General features: G+C 35.3%; 1 protein-coding gene across 1 annotated transcript in view; it reads right to left on the minus strand.

The window, feature by feature from the left end:
• The window catches only part of LOC101900285 (uncharacterized), a 510960-nt gene that overhangs the window by 172268 nt on the left and 315287 nt on the right, over positions 1-23405 (minus strand). The window contains exon 10 of the mRNA XM_059129113.1: positions 2201-2379. Coding sequence (XP_058985096.1) covers positions 2201-2379 — 179 coding nt within the window. The remainder of the gene's footprint in view (positions 1-2200; positions 2380-23405) is intronic.

Below are 23405 nucleotides of genomic sequence, written 5' to 3' on the forward strand. Positions count from 1 at the left end.
GATGATTTTAGCGACATCATATACCGGAATTGTTTCCAATAGTGTGTTTGAAGCTCGTAATGAGTACTATAAACTGTTGCAGAAAATTACCTATACAGGTCCATGTCTTCGTATAGCCCACATATAAAGGTATTTCGATGATATTGGCTGCACTATTCGCCGGAATTGTTTCAAATTTCGTATTTGAAGCGTGGAATCGGTACTTCAACCTTTGATAAAATAAAAATTATTTATACCGATCCATGTCTTCGTATAGCCCATATGTAACGATTTACATTTAGGCGGTACATTTCGACGGATTTTTTTTTTTAAATTTTCAAGTTCCTTCCAAATGTTGGAGAGTGTTGAAAGTTTGGCCCGCTTGAATTTACCCTCCTGACGACTACCAGGACCTATTTTGGAATTTTATGACAACCAAATTTTGTAGAATTTTTGAAAAACTACCAACAAGACACCTTTGTTGAATAGCTTGAGGGTTACAATTTGTAACCAGAATAATCTTCTTATTTTTATCTACAATGTTGCTAACTATACACTATACACTATATAATAAAATGCCCGAATTTTGAGGAATCTAAAACCGAAATTTTTTAAAAGTGTTGTAGCGTAGTAATTTTTTTAGCGATGTAAACTTCAAAACGCCTATACATGCGTCTTTTATTTTTAGTTTCTCTTCCATAACTTCCTGTATTTTTCCTGGAATTATGGAAAATTAAATTTTGTTGCACAATGTTATAAAAGAAAGTCTGTAAACAACATACACATATACATATGTATTATAGCTATGTAGTCCGATGACGAAGTTAATAAATCACGTTCAAGACTTTGTCTTCAGAAATATTTAAAAAAGTTAATATTAATTTTAATACCACCTGAGGCTAAACGAAATTATAATTGGTTTTGGTCTACTACTTTTCCATTTAGTCCATCAAACGCCGGGCAATTGCCGTTTCTTTTAATATACCCATATTGTAATCAACTTCTGTATTCATAAGACGCACCTTCAAAACTTCTTCCTATTGGGCGCCACACAAAAAAAATCTTGGTAATTTTAACAACGTCATGATGTATTTGTCCTCACTGCGGCGATATTAACTTTTTAATATCTCACTTCCTTGCTGCAAAAAAAAAAACGCCTGTCAGTTAAATATAAACCTAATTAATAATTTAATTAAATGCATCTCAAACCAAAATTACAAAAAAAGGGAAGAAAAAAACAACAACGCCTAGCTTTCTGGACAAGAAGTTTGAGGTAGAGACAAGTTAACATTTAACCACTTCCATAATTAAAACAGGCAATTGTGCATCCACTAAGACACACTCTATCTCTCCCTCTCTCTATATCTCTCTCCTGCCTTATGTGGCTGGAGTGGTTCCTGCAGCGCCAATTTACTTGAAGCAGTTTCTTAGAAGCATTTGCAATATTGGAAACAGGAGTAATTTTTGAACATTTTTTCTATCCCCACCAAGGAACATAAGCAATACTGCCCGAACAAAATGACTCGGCAGTGCCGAACGTTAGTGGATTTCGTTTCTATAAATTAACTTAGTTTGTTCGCAAAAAAAAAAAAAAAAAAAAAAAACGAGAAAAAACCAAATCCACTCAACTCGGCATACACTAACCTGCCGACGTCATGGGCCAGTAGCTTTGGCTGTATTTACACGAAAAAATCACGAATCATGGTTGGCGAGGCGAATTAAAAGCAAATCGCCAAGAAATAGAAAAGACGAACACCGTAAAAGTTAAAAACCAACAGCTAAGAAAATCACCATCATTGTAAGATTTAATTAAAATCTCGTTTTTCGTGCTAACGGCTATAAAAACGATGATTAAACTTTGTTCGGAGGTAGTGAGTAGGTAGATTCGTTGTTTTTTTTTTTTTTTTTTTTTTTGATCATGACTTTATTCCCCAATACCTGGCTGGCTACTTCATGACTGCACTTAGCCAGATTTCAAGTGTCATTGAACGAATGAAACAACGTTGCGCCCAAGGAACAATTTGTACGAGAAAAACCATAGAAAAAAGACAAGTAAGAGAACAACATTAGATAAAATTATTATTTTTTTTCTAAATTTTGGTGTGGCTAACAGTTGCCATGACCACGAAGATGGTTTTGGGGAGAAAGTCAAGATTTTCACTTAAAATTAATTTTGATGAAATTTTAATTTTTATGATTTTTTTTATTTGTAGTGACTTACCTGGATTTGTAGCATTTATATGAAATTCGCATTGATTTTTCGATCCCTGAGCGAAATCATATGAATCGGAATCTGTAAAAAGTATATCCACATCGAGCTCAAATCCACGATTTGGTATGCCCTGCTGCAGCGGTGCCGAAAATGGACTGGAATGAAAAGCCACCAACATCTCGGGACCACTGAAAATAAAAGAGAATAAAAAATTGTTAACCATTTAATATTATAAAAGGATTTTTTTGTTGATTTTCTCAGGATCATGGACATATTACCTTCAGATATTTATTTGGAAGCGATTTATTTAAAAAAAAAAATGAATTTTAGCTGTGACACATACTTTAGCCGAAAATTAAGGATTGCTGTGACAGAGCCGAAAATAAAGGACATCACCTGTTGGAAGATGTTGTCGTTTTGGATGATACTCATTTCCCTTGAATCCAACACGCATTCTAAAAAATATGAGATAGACAGAATCTTAAATTCCGGACGAACAGCGCGTATCTGGACAGTTCGAGTACGGAAAGTGAAGTGAGTATCTGTAGGCTGCCGGGGAAAACTTAATATGGAGCCAGTGGCTTTACACAACCGCTTTCTTGTACCCTTTTCGACTACATCCGGATTAATTGAAGCTTCGCTGGCGAATTAAACATTGTACGAACAAAATTCAAAATTTTTAAAATTTATGCAACAGTATAAAACTTAAGAACAAGTAAAAAAGCTGTAAGTTCAGCCGGGCCGAACTTTTAATACCCTCCACCATTTGGTACAAATTTGGCAATTTCCAAAAAAAAAAAAAAACCGTTAAAAATTCTGTTAAAATCTTAAAAATACCGAATGCTTATACGACGACGTGGGCCTGCATAGGCAACTTTTGTCGTAAATTATTACAATATTTAAATGCGAAACTTGAAGAAAAATCTGTTTATAACGTAGCTAAAATCGTCAAAATACCGAACATGGGGGGTACCGTTATATGGGGGCTATACGAAGACGTGGACCTGCACAGACAATTTTCTGGCATGGGCTGAAGTATCCATTACGAACTTCACATGCGAAATTTGAAACAATCCCTGTAAATAATGTCGCTAAAATCATTAAAATACCGAATATCGGGGGTACCGTTATATGGGGGCTATATGAAGACGTGTACCTGCACAGATCATTTTCTGTCTTAGGCTGTAGTATCTATTACGAACTTCAAATACCAAAATTGAAATAATTCCGGTGAATAATGTCGCTAAAATCATCAAAATATCGAATATAGGGAGGTACCGTTATATGAGGGCTATATAATAACTTGGACCTACATGGCCCATTTACGAACTTAACCTGCCTACTGGGAAAATATACATGTGTGCAAAATTTTAGCCTTCTATCTCAATTTGTTCGAAAGATAGCGTGATTACAACAGACAGACAGAGAGACAGACAGACAAACAGACAGACGGACATGGCTAAATCGTCTTAGAATTTTACGCTGATCAAGAATATATATACTTTGTTGGGTCTGACATGAATGTTTCGAGGAGTTACAAACGGAATGACAAAATTAATATACCCTCCATAGTATGGTGGAGGGTATAAAAATATTAAAAATATATTGATTGTTCGGCATGGCATGCCATTCTTCCATCATATGGAAGCTATCAAAATTGTACAGAAATAAAAACAAGTTGAAAAAAATATCAGTCGGTTTTACCGACATATGTATACCCTCACCCAATATCCATATATTTATATAAATTTTCACGTGTGATATCAATGAAACCTCAATTGCCATATCGCTGTTTGCCTTCCATCCGCTTGTTGCCAATTCGGGTGTTGTGTCTACCACTTGTTTCCTCAAACCGTGGACTTCATTCTTGGTCTCTATATTTTGAATCTGCATGTCGATATAGCCACGGAACAAAAAAGCTTTAAATTAAATTAAATTTAAATTAAGCATTTATAATGGGATCTACCTACTGCGGCAGAATTTTGTCTATATAGAACCACTATTTCGTATAGCCTCCACATAATTCTACCTCCCGATATTCGAAACTTTGCCGATGTCAGCCACATTTTCTAACGGAAAACTAGAATATACAATATTGTTCATGTGATACAATATTGTTTGAATAGATAAACATATGAAGGTACTTCTCGATATTCGAAGGGAATTTATAAAATCCGCATTTGGTAATGGGTTCTCTTGTTTATATAGAACAATTTCAACATACAGTAAGGTATACTATTTTTATACCCTACAACACCATGTGTTGGGGTTTTTATACAATTTATTTAACATGTCGAAATATTTGTCCGGCACATAGGATGTTACATATGGATTTTCCTGTCTTGCCGAGCAATTAGCAATAGCAATTGTGGTCCGATCTTCGAAATTCAAAATGGAGCTGGTGTTAGGGTCAGAAAAGTAGCCTATTGTTTTAGGAGATGATCGCAAAACATTTAGGGGTTGAAATGGACTAAAAATAGAAAATTTTCTGATTTTCCAGTTCCTCTACAGGCCACAATTATAGACCAATCGACACGAAATTTTACATGGATTTAGGGATAAGCACTGGGCAGAGTTGGATGGTCATCGAATAATATTTACTGGGAAAATAGACCCTATCTTTGTGTAAATAAATACGACAATTCCCATTAAACTGCGATAAATTTTAATCCCGGCGAAACGAGAAACAACTAAGGGTCGCTTTGGACCATTATATTGAAGATGATAGCCAAGATATCTGATATATACCAAAAAATCTATTGGTAAAAGAAATAGATCTTAGTAATTTCGCTTAAAAGTCAAGAACCGCTGGGCGGATGCTCTAAAATGGCCTCTTGCCAAAAAAAGATAAAATCTACGAAAATCGCCGAAAATATTCCAAAAAGAAGGGAATATTTTTTGTTACATATTTTTATACCCTCCACCATGGAAAAGAGGGTATATTAAGTTAGTCACTCCGTTTGTAAAACCACAAAATAGACATGTTAGATCCCACAAACTATATATTCTTGTTCAGCACAAAAATTCTATGTCGATATAGCGATGTCCATCAGTCCGTCTGTGGAAATCACTCAAGCTTCTAAACGAATTGAAGTAGATTGATAAAATGTTACTCAAATGTGTGTTTGGTCTGCGGGACTCTCAAATTGAAAATCAGCTTTATAGGCCCACGTTTTGGTATAGCCCCCATATAACTGTACATCCCTATTTTCGATATTTTGACAATCTCAGCCACATTATTCACCGGAATTATTTCAAATTTTATATTTTTGAAGTTCGTAATGGGTACTACAGTCTGTGACAGAAAATTGTCTGTGCGTGGACCTGCTTCTGGTCTTCGTAAAACTCCAATATAACGGTACCTCCTGATATTCGGTATTTTGATGATTTTAGCGAAATTATTCACCGGAAATGTTTCAAATTTGGTTCGTAATGAATGCTATAGCTTAAGATAGAAAATTGTCTGTGCTGGTCCACGTCTTCGTATAACCCATATATAATGGTGCCTCCCGATATTCGTTTTTTTTTTATTACATAAGCGACATTATTTACCGGAATTACTTCAAATTTTGTATTTACAGTTCGCAATTGGTTCTACAGCCTATGAATGAAAATACTCTATGTAGGTCCACGTCTTCGTATAGCCCCCATGTAACAATACCTCCCGATGTTCAGTATTTTTGTGGTTTTAGCGGCTTTATTCACCGAAATGGTTTCAAATTTGATATTTGAAGTTCGGAATCGGTACTACAGCACATGACAAAAAAAATTACTTATCAAGAACCACGCATTCGTATAGCCCCCATTAGGGTATTTAAGAGGTATTTTTTCACAGATTTTTATTTTATTTTATTTATTTTTTTTTTTTTTTTTGAAATTTTCACTTTCCTTCAAAATGGTGGAGGGTGATTTTTACTTGTAATTGTTGCCAATATGGATTTTTATCTTAGGGAGATTGCAACACATTTTAATGTTTTAGGGTATCACATGGTCGGCCCAGCACTACCATAGCCTTTGTTTACTTGTTAGAAATACCTTTGCCTAATTTGTTTCGAAATCAATTCAGATATTAATAAAGCTCACATACACATATCCCTCTGTTTCGGTATAAAACTATGCGACGTTTGTTTAATTTCGCATCATATGACAAGCTCCGATTATAAACTTTAACTCTACTTTAATGCAGGAAATCTATTCAGATTAATATAGCTCTTACATATTAGTTCCATTCGGTATCAAAGATCAACAGGGATAATTCACTTTGTATGAATTCCGAATATAAATGTACATATATTACGGAAAGCTCTGGTACATATGCATATTGGCATGGGTCGTCCACGCCTGACTTTATCCTTTTTTTAATCGGTGTCACTACGCAATTCTTACCCGATGCATTTTATAAAATTAAAATAAAATCTGCTGTCTACGTCTTATGGGTTTGTAAAGATATTGTTCATCATGTAGAGATAAAGCCTCAAGAAAATCCTCAATACAAATCGGACAATTAAGGTATTATTTAAGAAATTGCATGTCACTTATCTATCAATTTCTTCTTCGCAAATAAGTCGACAAAGAAGTAGTTTTTTCTGTAGTAACATAAGAACATTAATTTATTTGTCGACTTATTTGTTTTTTTTTAAATAACAGTTTCCTGCTTCGAACATCATGGCCGTTTTGAAAGAATACCTTAATAATCCGATTTGTAATAAGTTTTTGTTTTAATACTCTTTACAAGAGAATTTTAATTACAAAATCTTATTTGTGCTGCCATATTGAACATCTGCCTCTAATTTTAAGTTCAATACTCAGAATAATATATCCTTGGCCCAAATTACCAAACTATCATCACACACTACGTCCTTGCCAAATATGATGATAAATGTTAACAATACACATTTCACATCCATTAATTTATTCCACATAGGATCCCTTTTACAATGACGTCATTTCGTACGAATATCGAAGCTACATACCTAATTTATTGAGTGCTATTTCATTTAGATTAACCTGGCGAACATTTCAACTGAAGCAACTTGATTGGTGTTCTCGGTATTCCAAAAGGGATAGTCGTCGTATAAGTGTTATTAATTTCCATTAAAATGTGTACGTATGTATGGGTGTATGTTTGTGGATGAGTTCATATAACACATACGCCTCAGCGAACATGAAGGCCAATATTTCCGCTAAACTAACATTCAATACTACTAATAAAGGTGATGATGCTCAGTAGCTGCTGTTGTAAATGTCCTTCGCTGCCACCACCACCGCTACCACCATTAAATACATAAACGTGAACATGAAGTGATTTGCCACCTGATTTTCCCAACATGCCACTAACGAATATTTAATAGATTTCAACCGAATTGCCAGTTATGTTGCACATTTACACCATTGCATTGAATAAAAATTGCAAAAGAAATGCAGGTATGAAGAGAATTGGGTTGTTGTTGGTTGGTGTTGCTGCTGAATGCTGCCAGTCCATAACCATATCTTTTGAATCCACTAAAAATTTTCTATTCAGCTACCCATTCCCATGGATGTCGTTGTTGTTGTTCTCGTTGCTGTTGTTGTACTCGGTGAAATAACACTTTTGGGTTTAATTAAGAGTGTGGTTTTGACGTTGACACCACATGCTACGACTGTTAGTCACGGCGTGCCATTGCAACTGGTAAAGTAAAGTCTTTACAATTGGCTTTTGGACGAAGGGAGGTAGTGCGAGAGAGAGAGAGAGAGAGAGAGAGAGAGAGAGAGAGAAAAAAACAGGAATGTTCACTGAAGCTGTAATGGCAAACTGTGAAGCACTACCAGCATCACCACCACCTTTGAAAGTGCATTTATTTATCGCCGAGTACTTGTATACGTTTACCTAACGGTCTTTGAATTCTTAAGTGGATTTTGTAGCATCGACACCAATAACAAATACACTGGGAGGTATGTCGGTGTCGTACAGTCGGGTGGAAATTTTTAGAATCGAATAATTCTCAGCATCATCTATATGTATAAAAGAGTTATGAAATAACAGACTGGCTGATTAAAAATCAACGCCAGGGGAAAATAAATCTGGAAATTTTGAAGGGGGATTTATCTGGGTGCGTAGGAGTGTGATAACCCTGGGCTTTTGGAAATTCGTACAAAAAAAGGTACGAAAAGTACTAAAATTGACGAAAAAATCGATTCTTTGTTTTGGGCAAACGGAATGAGCTAGAAATTTGGAACGAGAGTCACTGATGGACTGCAGAATAGATGTTCTAAAGAGTTTTTGGAAATTCGAATTTAAGGCTACGAAAAGTTCTAAAATGGTACTAAACTTCTAATGAAAGGTTATTTCATTAGAAGTTTAGTACCATTTTGGAAGCGGTAAGAAAAGTACTAAAATTTACTAAGAGTTGAGAGTCACACTTTTTGGTAATGCGAACTTTAAGATTAAAAGGGCACTGAACGGATAAAGCTAAACGAAATCTGAAAATTTTGCAGGGGGTCTGTCCTGTGTGTAGGGGTATGACATGGCAGGATTTTCAGCTGGAAAATCAGCAAGTTAAGCTTGGCTCAGACAAAATAAGAAGCCATGAACTTTTTTCTGGAAATTTTGCAGGGAATCTGTCCTGCTAAGTAGGCGTCTGACAATGCTGAATTTTTGGAAACTTGTACTAAAAAGGTACGAAAAGTACCTAAGTTGATAAAAAAAATTTAATTCTTTGTTTTGTAAAAACGGAACGGAACGGAATGAGAGTCACTAATGAAGTGACAGGATAGATGTACCAAAGGGGTTTTGAAAATTCGAACTTTCAGGTTCGAAATGGTACTAAACTTCTAATGAAAAAAACCAACAGACTGATTGAGAATTAATCCCAAGACAAAACTAAATCTTGAAATTCTGCACGAGGCTCTGGACTGGCGCGTAGGCGTGTGCTAGGACTGGGTTTTTGAAAATTCGTATTAAAGTAAAAAAGTACTAAAATTCACTAAAAACTGAATACTTTTTATAAGACAAACGGAATGAGGTAGAATTCTGAATGTTTGGAAGCATAGATGTGCCAAAGGTTTTATGGAAATTCTAATGAAATAACCGACTGACTGATTGAGAATCAACGCTCAGTCAAAACGAAATATTGACTGATGCGTTGGATTGTGATAATATAGAGGGTTTTTTGGAGATGCGTACCAAAAGGGAACGAAAAGTACTAAATTTTAATAAAAATTTGAAATTTGGAATTAGAGTCACTAAATAGTGGCAGGATAGATGAACCAAAGTGGTTTTTGGATATTCGTACTTTAAGGTTACGAAAAGTTCTAAAATTGTAAAAAACCGACAGACTGATTGAAATTCAACGTCCAGGACAAACGAAATCTCGAAATTTTGCACGAGGATCAACCTTGATGCGTAGGCTTATGATAAGGCTGGATTTTTTGAAATTCGTACTAAAAGGGTACGAAGAGTACCAAAAATTTACTAAAAGTTGAATACTTTGTATAGGACATACCGAATGAGGTAGAATTCTGAATTTTTGGAATGTGAGTCACTGATGGATTGCAGTATAGATGTGCCAAGGGGTTTATGGAAATTGTAATAAAATAACCGACTGACTGATTGAGAATCAACGTCTAGTCAAAACGAAATATTGACTGATGCGTTGGATTGTGATAAGATATGGTTTTTTTGGAGATTCGTACCAAAAAGGTACGAAAAGTACTAAAATTTAATAAAAATTTGAAATTTGGAATTTGAGTCACTAATTAGTGGCAGCATAGATGAACCAAAGGTTTTTTGGAAATTCAAACTTTCAGGTTACGAAAAGTTCTAAAATGGTACTAAACTTTAAATGAAATGACCGACGGACTGATTGAGAATCAACGCCCAGGTGAAACGAATTCTTAAAATTTCGCACGAGGTTCTTTCTGGGTGCGTAGCGTGTGCTAACCCTGGGTTTTTAGAAATTCGTACTAAAAGTGTACGAAGAGTACTAAAATTTACTAAAAGTTGAATACTTTGTATAGGACAAACCGAATGAGCTAGAAGTTTTGGAATGAGAGTCCCTAATGGAGTGAAGGATAGATGTACAAAAGGATTTTTGGAGTATCGAACTTTAAGGTTGCGAAAAGTTCTAAGATGGTACTAAACGTCTAAAATGGTACCATTTAGTATTGTGTGAAGGGATAGAGCTAAAGATTTGAATTTTGGTATTAAAATCTAGGTTGAAAAGTAAGTTTGAGATACATATAGGTGGTTTTGGAAATGTGTACACAGTGTGCGAACTGTACTAAATGGTACTGAATTTGGAATAGTTTTTTTGGGTTGAGCGGATAAAGCTGGAATTTTGAAATTTTGTATTGGGCTCCTTGTTGATGGCAGGTTTGTACAATTTGGTACAATTTGGCATTGGTTGAACTGATAGTGCTCGAAATATAAAATTTTGGTATTAGAGACGCTGTTCATGTGTAGCTTGGACATATGGAGGTAGTTTATGGAAGTGTAAATTATAATTGTACAAAAAGTACTAAATGGTACTATATGAGATATTGTGTGAAGGGATAGAGCTAAAGACTTGATTTTTGGTATGAGAATCTAAGTTGGAAAGTAAGTTTGACATGTGAAGGTGCTTTCGGAAATGTGTACTAAATGTACGAACTGTACTAAATGGTACATAATTTGGGACAATTTTATTTTGGTGTGACCGGATGAAGCTGGAATTTTGAAATGTTGTATCGGACTCCCTGTTGATGGTAGGTTTGTGAAAAAGAGGTGGTTTTGGAAAGATGTACTGCATGTGCCCGAAAAGTACTAAGTAGTATCTAATTTGGTACAATTTGGAAGTGTAAATTATAATTGTACGAAAAGCACTGATTGGTACTATATTTGGTATTGGCTGAATGCATTGGTATACAATTTAGGATTTTCATATTCAAATAACTGTTGGTATCTATGGTTGATATTTGGAAATGGGTTTGGAAATGTGTCCTATGTTCATACGAAAAATACTAAATTGTACCAAGTTTGACATTGGGTGAAGGGACAGGGCTCGAATTCTTCAATTTGGTATTGAGATCTCTGTTGGTATCTTGAATTGAGATATGGAGGTAATTTCGGAAATGTGTACTATAATTGTACGAATAGTACAAAATTGGGTACTGGGTGAAGGGGATTACTCTTGAAATATGGCTGCGGTTTTGGAAATGTGTACTATGTTTTATGAAAAGTACAAAAGAATACTAAATTTAGTACTCTGTGAAGGGATAGAGCTGAAATCCTGAAATGTGCTATGAATTGATTCCTAGGATTGAGATGTTGAGAATCTATACTCTAATTGTACGAAAAGTGCTGAATGGTACTATATTTGGTATTTTGTAAAGGAATAGAACTCAAATTCTGAAATTTTATATTTGGATATCTGGTCTTGAGCGAAGGAATAGAGATAAAATTCCGGAAATTGATATTTAAATAGCTGTTGGTATTTTTGGTGGGTTCGGAAATACGTCCTGTTTGTTTGAAAAGTACTAAATGATACTGAATTTGGTGTTGGGCAAAGGTATAGGTCTGGAATCCTCAAATTTAATATTGATGTCCCACGTGTTATCTGTAATTATGATATGAAGATGAATTCGGAATTGTGTACTATAATTGTAAGAAAAGTCTGAATGGTACTACATTTGGTATTTGGTGAAGGAATAGAGCTCAACTCCTGGAATTTAATATTTGGGTTACTGTTGGTATATGGAATTGAGATATGGAGGTGGTTTTGGATATGTGTACTATAATTGAACGAAAAGTGCTAAATGGTACTATATTTCGTATTGGGTGAACGGATAGAGATGAAGTTCTGAATATTGATATTTCGATTATTGGTCTTGAGTGTAGAAATAGAGATAAAATTCTGGATATTGGTATTTCAATAATTGTTCGTATCCTAAGTTGATATTTTGAGGTTGGTTTGGAAATGCATTTCATTTTTGTACGGAAAGTACTAAATGGTAATAGGTTTTGTATTGGGTGAAGGGATAGGGCTGGAATCTTCAAGTTTTACATTGAAGTCTCTCTTGGTACCTGTTGGTATTCTGAAATGTGATATGACCGTCATAGTTGATGGCTAGGATTTAGTTATGGAGCTGGTTTTGTGTATATGTACTATAAGTATACGAAAAGTTCTAAATGGTACTATATTTAGTATGGGATGAATGGATGGAGATAAAACTGTGAAATTTGATATTTAGATTACTGGTCTTGGGTGGGGATAAAATTCTAAAATTTGATATTTAAATAACTGGAGGTGTTTTCGGAAATGTTTACTATAATAGTACGAGAAGTACTAAATAGTACTAAATTTGGTATTCGCCGAAGGAATGGAGCTGAAATCCTGAATTTTTTTTTATGGATGTCACTGTTGGTGTTTGTGGTTAAGATATGAAGATGGTTATGTAAATGTGTGCAATTATTGTTCGAAAATGACCAAACGGTACTAATTTGGATACGTGTACCAAATATTACTAAATTTGGTAATTGGTAAAATTCTGAAAATTTAATTCGAATTTTTTGATTTAAAAAATTGGTTACCTGAATCAATTGTCCATTTTGAGCATTAAAAACTAACTGTTCGAAAGAACCTTAAATTTTGCTGCGGAATTTTCGCTGACCAATGCTACAGTCATATGTAAAGCCATATTTTTTCATATTTACCCGATACAGTCTAATATTCGCCAAACTCATATAAACTTTGGCATTTAAAAATTATTTGGAATTTAACACCGTCTTATTTATAGCAAGATCACAAATCTGTGCTATATTAACCTCGCACACCTATGCGTATTGAATAGAATTTTTAAACCACCACCACCAATGTTAGCTTTTAAATCGCGTCAATGCACCTTATCAATGCGGCTGAAGTTTCTTCATGACCAGTAAATGCATGAATGTTGTTGATTTCCTAGTTCATGGAAGTTCCACTACTTTTTTGCTTCTCCTCTGCTAAGCACTTTATCCTACTGGAAACCGGTGTGTTTGCATTGCGAAAAAAAAGGGAGGGGGTCCTTTTTTTGTGGCCACGGACATCTTAGCTGAATGTGTTTAAGTATTTGCAAATGTCTATTCGCAGTTAGCCATGCATATATCGTCTAATGTCGGCAAAGGTGAAGGGTGAAATCCCCTAGGTGCATTAGGAAAATCAGTAAGCTAAGCGTGGCTCAGACAAAATAAAAAGCCATGAACTTTTTTTCCATTTAGTGGTTGTTGTGAAATGCTGTCAGTATGGCGAGGGGTTAAAGTGAGAAAATAGTGCTTTTGAGACTAGCACGCGGTAAAGAAAGTGAGGCTGGACGAATCTTATAAAATAATATTGGATGTGTAGCATCCATTTGAACCGCGGTCTGAACTGTACGTCTACGATGAAATAGTAACAAAAAGCTGTAAGTTCGGCCGGACCGAAATTTGAATACCCTAAACCATTTGGTTAAAATTTGGCAATTTTCAAAAAATAAAATCCCTTAAAAATTGTGTTAAAGTCTTAAAAATACCGAATGTAGCCGTACATAAGGGTCTATACGACGAAATGGACTTGCATGGGCAACTTTTGTCACATTATCATTAAAACACCGAATATCGGGGGGTACCGTTATATGGGTTCTATACGAAGACGTGGACCTGCACATACAATTTTCTGTCATAGGCTGTAGTATTCATTACGAACTTCAAATACTAAATTTTAAATAGTTCCGGTAAATAATATCTCTAAAATCATCAAAATACCCGATATCGGGAGGTACCGTTATATGGGGGCTATACGAAGACCTGGACCTTTTAAGCCGTAGTATCTGTTACGAACTTTAAATACCAATTTCGAAACATTTCCGTTAAATAATGTCTCTAAAATCATCAAAATACCGCATATCGGTAGATACCGTTATATGGGGACTATACGAAGACGTGGACCTACATGTCCCATTTCAATACAAAAAGTCCTGCAGACATAATACACATTTGAGGAAAATTTTATCAACCTACTTCATTTTGTTCGGAAGATAGAGTGATTTCCACAAACGGATAGATGGACGGACATTGATAAATCGACATAGAATTTTATGCTGATCAAGAAAAAAAAATCGAGCCATAAACTTTCAATACTCTCGAAAATGAGGCAAAGGTAACTTCAAAAAATAGCAGACTTTAATTTTTTAGCCAGTTTCCAGTGAAATCGATTGAAAAAAAAAAAACAAGTAAAAAAGTATCGGTCGGTTTTGCCGACAGATGCATACCCTCAGCCCTCTTCACACTATATGGAGTGGGTTTTGAAAGAATGGGTCAATATTGTTCATTTCGTATCGTACCTAAATAAATATAACATAAGTATTATTATAGCAGATGGATAAAGCAATTGTAAAGAATCGCTGAGTTGTTTCGCAATTTATGACAGATAAAAATATTGAAAATTGTGTCCCTTTGTGGGTGAGGTACCAGCAGGTGTTCGCAGATATATAGCATCTTCACAACAGTTCTGGTGTTAGCAAAAATGTTTGTATGTGTGAAATTTAAAGAGAGTTGGATCCTTATTTCGCTTTCTTTGAGCGTTATATTTTTCAAAATTAGATTATTGCTTCCCTTTCTATGCAGAAAATATATATTTTTAAAATTTCGACCATTTGTGGGGGAGGTACCAGAAGAAGTGGACCAATATACTCCATCTTTACACCAAACCTTGGGCTAATAAAATGATTGGGATGTGTGAAATTTGAAGACAATCGGACTCTTACATCACATTTTATGAGAGTTGTAATTATTCAAAATTTTGACCATTTGTGGGGGGGTACTTGATGGAGTAGACCGATATTGTCCATTTTCACACCTGACCGAGTACTGACGCAAATATTAGGATTTGCAAAGTTGGAGCAAAATCGGATTATCCTTTCTCTTTCTGTGCAAAGAATATTTTTTTTGCAAATTCCGACCTTTTGTGGGGGAGGTTCCAGAAGGAGTGGACCGATATTGCCCATCCCCGAACTCGATCTAAGTTTGACAAAAAGATTACGATGTACCAAATTTGGACCAAATCAGATACTCCCTTCGAGAGTTATCGTGCGAACCAGTCAGCCAGACAGACGGACGGACGGACATCGCTAGATCGACTCCAAATGTTCTGAAACGGATTTGGTCCAAAGAGACCTAGGGTCTAAAACCGTTATTTCGACTAGGCACGTTTTGACCGTATCAAATGATATATACCCTCTGTAACCATATGACTGAGGGTATAATAATAAAGTAGATGCTCGCTGTACCAAAAACGAGAAACAACATACACGATTTTCTCCAACGGTATATAGTTGCGAGTAACGAAATTTGTAATAATTCTGCTAAAAAATGTCTAAAATACCAAATATTCGCAGATGGAACACGGAAAATGCCGAATATCGGAAGGTACCCTTATATGGGGTCAATACCAAAACCTGGGCCAACATGGTCCACTTACGAACATAACCTGTCAACTGACAAACATATATGTATATGTAAAACAGTAAAGAAAGTCTAAAAGTCAGGCGGGGCCGACCTTATGATACCCAACACCACTTCGCTGATTTAGTAGAGCTCCGCATAACAATTAAAAGTTTTTATGGGAGAATACAATCATACACGCTATGATTATAATTATAATTTAAAGTTCAATGCACTAGGTATGCCGAAGCATTTGTATCTTTTAAATTCGGACTTGTATTGCCCATTTGGTGCAAAATTAATTTGTAATCGGATAAAGATATATATGGGAGATATATCCAAATCTGAACCGATCTCAATAAAATTTGGCAAAGATATTTCTGAGCTGTATTTGATATATTTCCCTGAAAATCGTTGTTGCGGAGTGCATATTACGCCTGTGGGTAACAAATATAACAAATTGGATGAACAATATACATGGGAGCTATAGCTATATCTGAACCGATCTTCACCAAATTTGACATACTAGCTTCTAGACTCAATTCGGTCGTATGTGCCAAATTCCATCCTATTTGGGCAAATATTAGACGTTTGGTGCAAAATAAAATGTAAATCGGACGACGTTATATATGGGAGATATAAACAAATCTGAACCGATCTCGATAAAATTTAGCAAATGTATTTCTGAGCTGTATTTGATAAATTTCCCCAAATATTGTTGTTACGGAGTGTATATTACGGCAATATATATGGGAGCTATAGCTATATCTGAACCGATTTCGATCAAATTTGGCATATTTATTTTCAGGCCTAATTTGGTTGTATGTGCAAATTACTATACTATTCGGGCTGATATTACACGTTTGGTGCACAATAAAAAGCAAATCGGACGAAGATATATATGGGAGCTATATCTAAATTTTGACCGATTATCTCCAATTTCAGTAGGGTTCGTCCTTGGGCCAAACACATATTGTTTGGAAAATTTCATCTCAATCAGATAATTATTCACAAGAATACATGGACAGACGGACGGATGGACTGACATGCATAAATCACCTCAGAAAGTGATTCTATGGAGATCCTCAAAGGTAATTATGGGTCTATCTCGCTTCCTTCTCCATGTTACAAACAAATGCACAAAGACATAATACCCTTACCACAATGTGGTGTAGGGTATAAAAATATATTGGAGCCACAATAAACCGGAAATTGGATTAAGGATATATATATGAGCTATATCAAAATCTGGGCCGATGTCGATAAAAAGTGGCAAAAATATTTCCGAACTCAAATCTGATTGTTGTGGAGTGTACATTTGGACTTAAAGACCAAATCGGATAAAACATACATATGGGAGCTATAGCTATGTCTGAACGCATTTTCACCAAATTTGATGCACTCGTCGAATGTGCCGCAGGTTAGGCGAGCTATAGCTATTACTGAACCGATTTTCTCCAAAATTTGATCCTTTTGTGAATTTTCACACAATTCTATTGAAAAGTTTGGCTACTATCATTAAAATACCGAACATGGGGGACATACGATATAGTAAACCCTTTCAGGGAGTAAAGTACTCACAAAGAAGTCCTTGTGTAGAAGTGCAGATAATTTCATTGAAAAATATTACGAAAATCGTCAAAATACCGAATATAGAGGGGGGTCTCGTTATATTGGGTTATACGTATCGTATATCGATATTGCCCATCTTCGAATTTGACCTGCCTGCAGACCAAAGGCTGATTTTTGCAAAATTGTTATTTCGATGAGTTACAAAACGGATTGACAAACTTAATATATCACACATTAAGGTAACCCAATCCACACCGAAAACTTGTAACGTGGTGCTTGGAATATAATTCAAGGTTCGTCTCCATAGATCAAACGTCTACCTCAGGATATAATGTCCAAAAATTTTTGAACGAAATCTCTTACATTCTAAGTGCTTGAAATGTAAAATTCCTCTAAGAGCGAGAAAAGGCTATAAAAAATACTTTAAACTTTCGATTGTAAATCTTTAATTTTTAGTTCAGCCATGCTGTTGGACTAAATCTTTACATCATACATGTAGTTGTCCTGGAATGTTAACCCATTTTTTAACATCTGTTGTTGTTTTTTTCTATTTGTTTAAAGTCAAGCATTTACTGGTTAAACTCGGTTGGCTTTCGAGTCATTCATTTCAAATGCACACCAGCAGCCAGCACCAATGGATGGATTCATACAATAAATACAGCCCTATGCCAGAATAGTTGATAACTGGCTGAGCTGTTGCTACCGGTTGGCTTTGTTGTCTTTCGTGTGGTTGTTGCTGTTTCTGTTGATGCTGGCTGATGAGTAGAACGATGATGCAGCTACGTGGACACGTATGTGGTTATATGAGCCAAACCGACCGACCATGTCATGCAATAAGTGTTTGTATAGGTGTGCATTTGACGGCTTTGGAATATTTGAATAACAACGGAAATAGTATCGGCAAAGTGCAGAGAGCTGATGCTGTTGTTGTTGTTGTTTTTTCTTATTTTTTGTTTTTACTCTGGCTTAACATGTTAGGAAAATGCTAAGTGGGAAAGTTGCTAGTTTTGTATTCAGTTAGTGTTGGCACTATTCAGGCGGTTGTATTCTTGCCAGCTATTGGCTAAAACTCTTTTGCAATAAAAAATGGGAAAAAGAAAGCAAAAACACTAGGAACGGAAGCTAAATTTTTTTGCCGAATGAAAGCCCCCACCCAAAAAAAAAATCGAAATGAATATTTTAAGAACTTTTGTTCATTGCCAAATATTGAAAGGTGGAAAAATTTTAGGTTAACCTGAAAATGTAATTTAATACAAGAAGTTATAGACATTCGATTGTCAGTTGATTTTTAGGAAAAAGAGGTAGATGGTATCATGGAAATGAAACAATTCTTTGTAATTGTGTGAGTATTGTCATTACATATACGTATGCCTGCTTTTATATTTAGAACCGTAAAGGTATACTTTATTTACACCCTACATCAAACTAAACCACATAGTGGTAAGGATATTATGCTGTAACTTGGAGAAGAAAGCTAGATAGACCCATAGCTCCCATACATACATCTTCAACCGATTTCGGGTTAATTGTGTACCAATTGGCCAATATCAGTCCAAATGACCGGCATTTTGTTACATCCGACCGAATTCAGCCTAGAAGGAGAAGATATATATATAAGGATTCTAGGAACGGATGAACTGGAATCCTTAAATATAAAATTAATATGGGGTTATTTTTCGAAATGATAGAGAGGTAATGCTTAAGTTTGAAAATAATTTGAGTACTGTATGGTAGGAAAAAAGGTAGTTTTGGAAATTCGTACTTATATGTTCTACAAGTTACTAAATTTGGTACAATTTGAATTTGGGCGAACTTGAAATTTGGAAATAAGATTACTGTCGGAATGTAGAATTAGGATATGGAGGTCGTTCTTATATGTACTAAAATGTACTAAATTTGGTACAATTTGGATTTTGGTAAACTGATAGGGCTGGAATCTGGAAATTTGAAATTAAGATTACTGTTGGTGTGTTGGATTGGGATAAGTGGGAAGTTTGGGAAATTCGTATTTATGTGTACTCCATGGTACTAAATTTGGTAAGTTCGTATTTGGGTGAACCGATGGCGCTGGAATCCTGCAATTGGGATTGATACAATTTCCATTCAATTGTATGGAAATGAAGCGCGGAACCTAATTTTGTAACCATTCTTGGGTGGCGCGAGCTGAGTGCGATGGTGCTGAGTCCTGTTGGAATGTCCAAGGTGTGCGGCTTCAATACACTCTCCAGAATATTTTAGCGATAATATTCGACATTTATTCTGAATATTATTCTGATTAATATGAGCGGAGAGCGACCATCGGCTGTTAGGGCGGCCCACACCATCACCAAGGCCAGCGCTTGAGTTCTGGTGGCTAACAGAAGGTGCACATTTTCAGCTAACCTCTTTGGCAAATAAACACGATCATTTTGTTGTTGTTTACAAACTGCTGGACAACGATTGTTTTCTCATCGGAGAAAACCAAGTTCGGCAGTTCACCACTTTCGGCCAAGGAGAAGCAACTCTTTAGCTCTTTTGAGTCTATTTTCTTTCTGTAGCGGTGTAAGTTCTTCAACTTTTTGGAATTTCAATGGCTTTAACCCGAGCTCATTTTGCAATATTTGCCATTTTTCGGCCATTGCAACGCGGGTTTCGATCAAATTGCTTCTTTATTATTCGAACTATTTCTGCTGATGTTGCTGTTTTCTTCCGTCCACTTCCTTGACGTCGGGCTACGCCACCAGTATCACGGTAACGAGCTATGATACGAGACCCAAAAGACTTATTCACATTTAAATGTTGCAGTGCTCTAACGATAGCCACTTGTGGTTTTCCAGACAAATATAAAGAAATCACACTATCACGCTTGAATTCCATCACGAATAACTTTTTTTCTGGAAAATGCTAACCAAAATGCTTTTGTACGCTTGTAAATAAAATAATGAGCTATCGTCGGAATAATTTTAACAGCTGTCGGATGAGTGACTTTGAAATGGCAGTATGAAATTTGTTGTTTTTTTATCTTACCGTGTATATGTTTCATCCGTCCGTCTGTACATGTGTAGAAATCACTATAGCTTCCGAACACAATGAAGTAGGTTGATAAAATTTTACTCAAATGTGTATTATGTCTGCAAGACTGTTGGTAGTGAAAATGGGTCATGTAGATCCACGCCTTCGTATAACGGTGCCTCCCGATATTCGGTATTTTGATGATTTTAGCGACATTATTCACCGGAATTGTTTTAAATTTGGTATTTGAAGTTTATAATGGATGCTACAGCCTATAACAGAAAATTGTCTATGCAGTTCCAGGTCTTCGTATAGCACCCATATAGTGGTAACTCCATATATTCGGTATTTTCATGATTTTAGCGACATTATTCACCGGAATTGTTTTAAATTTGGTATTTAAAGTTCGTAATGGATGCTACAACCTATGACAGAAAAATGTCTATGCAGGTCCAGGTCTTCGTATAGCTCCGATATAACGTTACCTCCCTATATTCGGTATTTTTATTCATCGGATGTTTTTCAAGTTTCGTGTTTGAATATTGTAATGTCTTATGACAAAAGTTGCCTATGCAGGTCCACGTCTTCGTATAGACCCCAATATAACGGCTGTATTCGGTTTTTTAAGATTTGAACAGAATTTTTGATAGATTTTATTTTATTTTTTTAATTTTCCAAATTCGTTCCAAATAGTGGAGGGTAATCAATGTTCGGCCAGGCAGAACTTGCTGCTTTTTTACTTGTTTAAAATACTCTTTATCGAAGTCATATCATCCACTATTCATGAATGTTATTTGATACTAGGGGCACAAAATCGGAATGAAAATCGATTCAGAGTGTGATATAGTTCCTAGATTGTGACTACTCTAAAGCCATGACACGTCCTCAGATGAGGTTCATAGTTGGTAGTATCTACTTCACATAAGTTCCCAATATAAACTTTTTGTTACGGGAGCTCTACTAAATATATACTGGTGGAGGGTATCATTTTGACCTTTCCTTGCTCGTTTTTCTTATAAACAATTCTTAGCGAGACATAAAGATTATATATGATTTTCTAATCATATCAAATAATTTTCAGACATATTTTAGAGTATTGTAAAGAAATTAATTTCAACTGCAGTTCAGTTTGACTCCCTCAAAACTCCTTAAGATCCAACAGAGATTTAATTAATTTAATTGAAAATAAAATTAAACCCAATCTAAGTTTTTTTTAAAGAATTCAATTCTTTTAATGAAAATTAATGGGAACCCCTCATTTGCTAACCACCAATAAACACCATTTAAATATATCACAAGAAAAAAGCTCATATTTTCACACTTAGGGCTTAGCCCCAAAAAATTAATCTCAATTAACTTTAAATACGAAAGAAAAATTAATGAAAATGGGGAAGAAACAGACTTCTTACCTCAAACAGAAAGCAAGAAAAAAACTCGACATTCATGTTTTCGATGTTGTAATGTGAGTCACTGTTGTGTTAGGTTTTAATTTCGGCAGCAGTCGACCAGTAAATGCTTAACCGAGCACAAAATAATGAACAAAAGGATTCTTAGATTTGCTACTGGCAGCATTCAGAAAATGGGTAAGACTTCACGAACAGTGGTTATATACAGTTATTTTTCATTGGAAAAAAGGAAAAAAAACGTTATGGATGAATTTGGTGGGCCAAATGAGTATTGAAATAGATAATATAGGTGGTCAGGAACATATAGAAACCCAATAAGTAATCAAAAAATAGATATCAACTGAGGAGAGATAATAGCAAACTGCAAATAAGTGTGATATGAAAAAAAATGTACCTTAAATCGAAATCAGCTTTTCAGGGTACCGTGTAGCACCGATTTTAAGTAGTTTAAAAAAAAATCGGGACCAAAAAAAAATTTACCGATTATTGCTTCCAGGTTGGCATGTCAGTCAGTTTGTGAAAATCACACCAGTAAGTTGATAAAATTTTATTCAGATGTGTTTTAGTTCTGCAGGACTTTTGGTATTGAAATGGGTTATGTAGGTTGGTTTAAACATTTTTTTTGGAATTAGAATGACAATTTCAAACAATCTCGATAAAATTTGGCAAAGATATTTCTGAGCTGTATTTGATATATTTCCCTGAATATCGTTGTTTCGGAGTGCATATTACGGCTGTGGGTAACAAATACAACAAATCGGATGAACAATATATAAGGGAGCTATAGCTGTATCTGAACCGATCTTCACCAAATTTGGCATACTATCTTCTAGACTCAACTTGGTCGTATGTGCCAAATTCCATCCCATTTGGGCAAATATTAGACGTTTGGTGGACAATAAAATGTAAATCGGACGAAGTTATATATGGGAGCTATATCCAAATCTGAACCGATCTCGATAAAATTTAGCAAAGGTATTTCTGAGCCGTATTAGATATATTTCCCTGAATATCATTGTTACGGAGTGCATATTACGGCTGCGGAGAACAAAAATAACAAATCGGTTGAGCAATATATATGGGAGCTATAGCTATATCTGAACCGATCTTCACCAAATTTGGCATACTACCTTCTAGACTCAATTCGGTCGTATGTGCCAAATTCCATTCCATCGGACGAAGTTATATATGGGAGCTATATCCAAATCTGAACCGATCTCGATAAAATTTAGCAAATGTATTTCCGAGCTGTATTTGATATATTTCCCCATACATACTTCCCATTTCCCCAGACATACTTCTCGACCAACTAGGTATTAAGTGCACAATACTTATCAAATCAAACGATACTATATATGGAAGCAATATTCGAATAGGGTTAGTCCTTTAGTCAAATAAATGACCTGTGTAAAATTTTGTCTAAATCGGACTAAAAATGCAGCCTTCATTTTGTTCACAAAAGTACATTAATACCTATTAAATTTAATAGAACAGCAAATAGAAGCTAACTTCTTTTGTACAGACTTTTTCTGATATTTCTGCTGCTCTACAGGCCACAATTAAAAGCCATTCGACGCGGAATTTTAGAGTTTTAAGGGAGAAGCTTACCAATTTGGACGGCCATTATTTAGCGAAAATTTCGCGAATATTTTTAATCCCGACCAAATCACAAACACATTAAAAGGTCACTTCTGACCATAATAGTGATGTCGATAGCCAAGATATCGGATGTATAGCAAGATAGGTACAATATATATGTTAACGAAATAGATCTTAGCTTTCTGCTTATAAGTGAAGAACATTTGCACTAATTTTTATCAATTCGCAATTGTCT

This window comes from Musca domestica, unplaced genomic scaffold, assembly GCF_030504385.1.
Source record: "Musca domestica strain aabys unplaced genomic scaffold, Musca_domestica.polishedcontigs.V.1.1 6, whole genome shotgun sequence".
Classification (NCBI taxonomy): Eukaryota; Metazoa; Arthropoda; class Insecta; order Diptera; family Muscidae; genus Musca; species Musca domestica.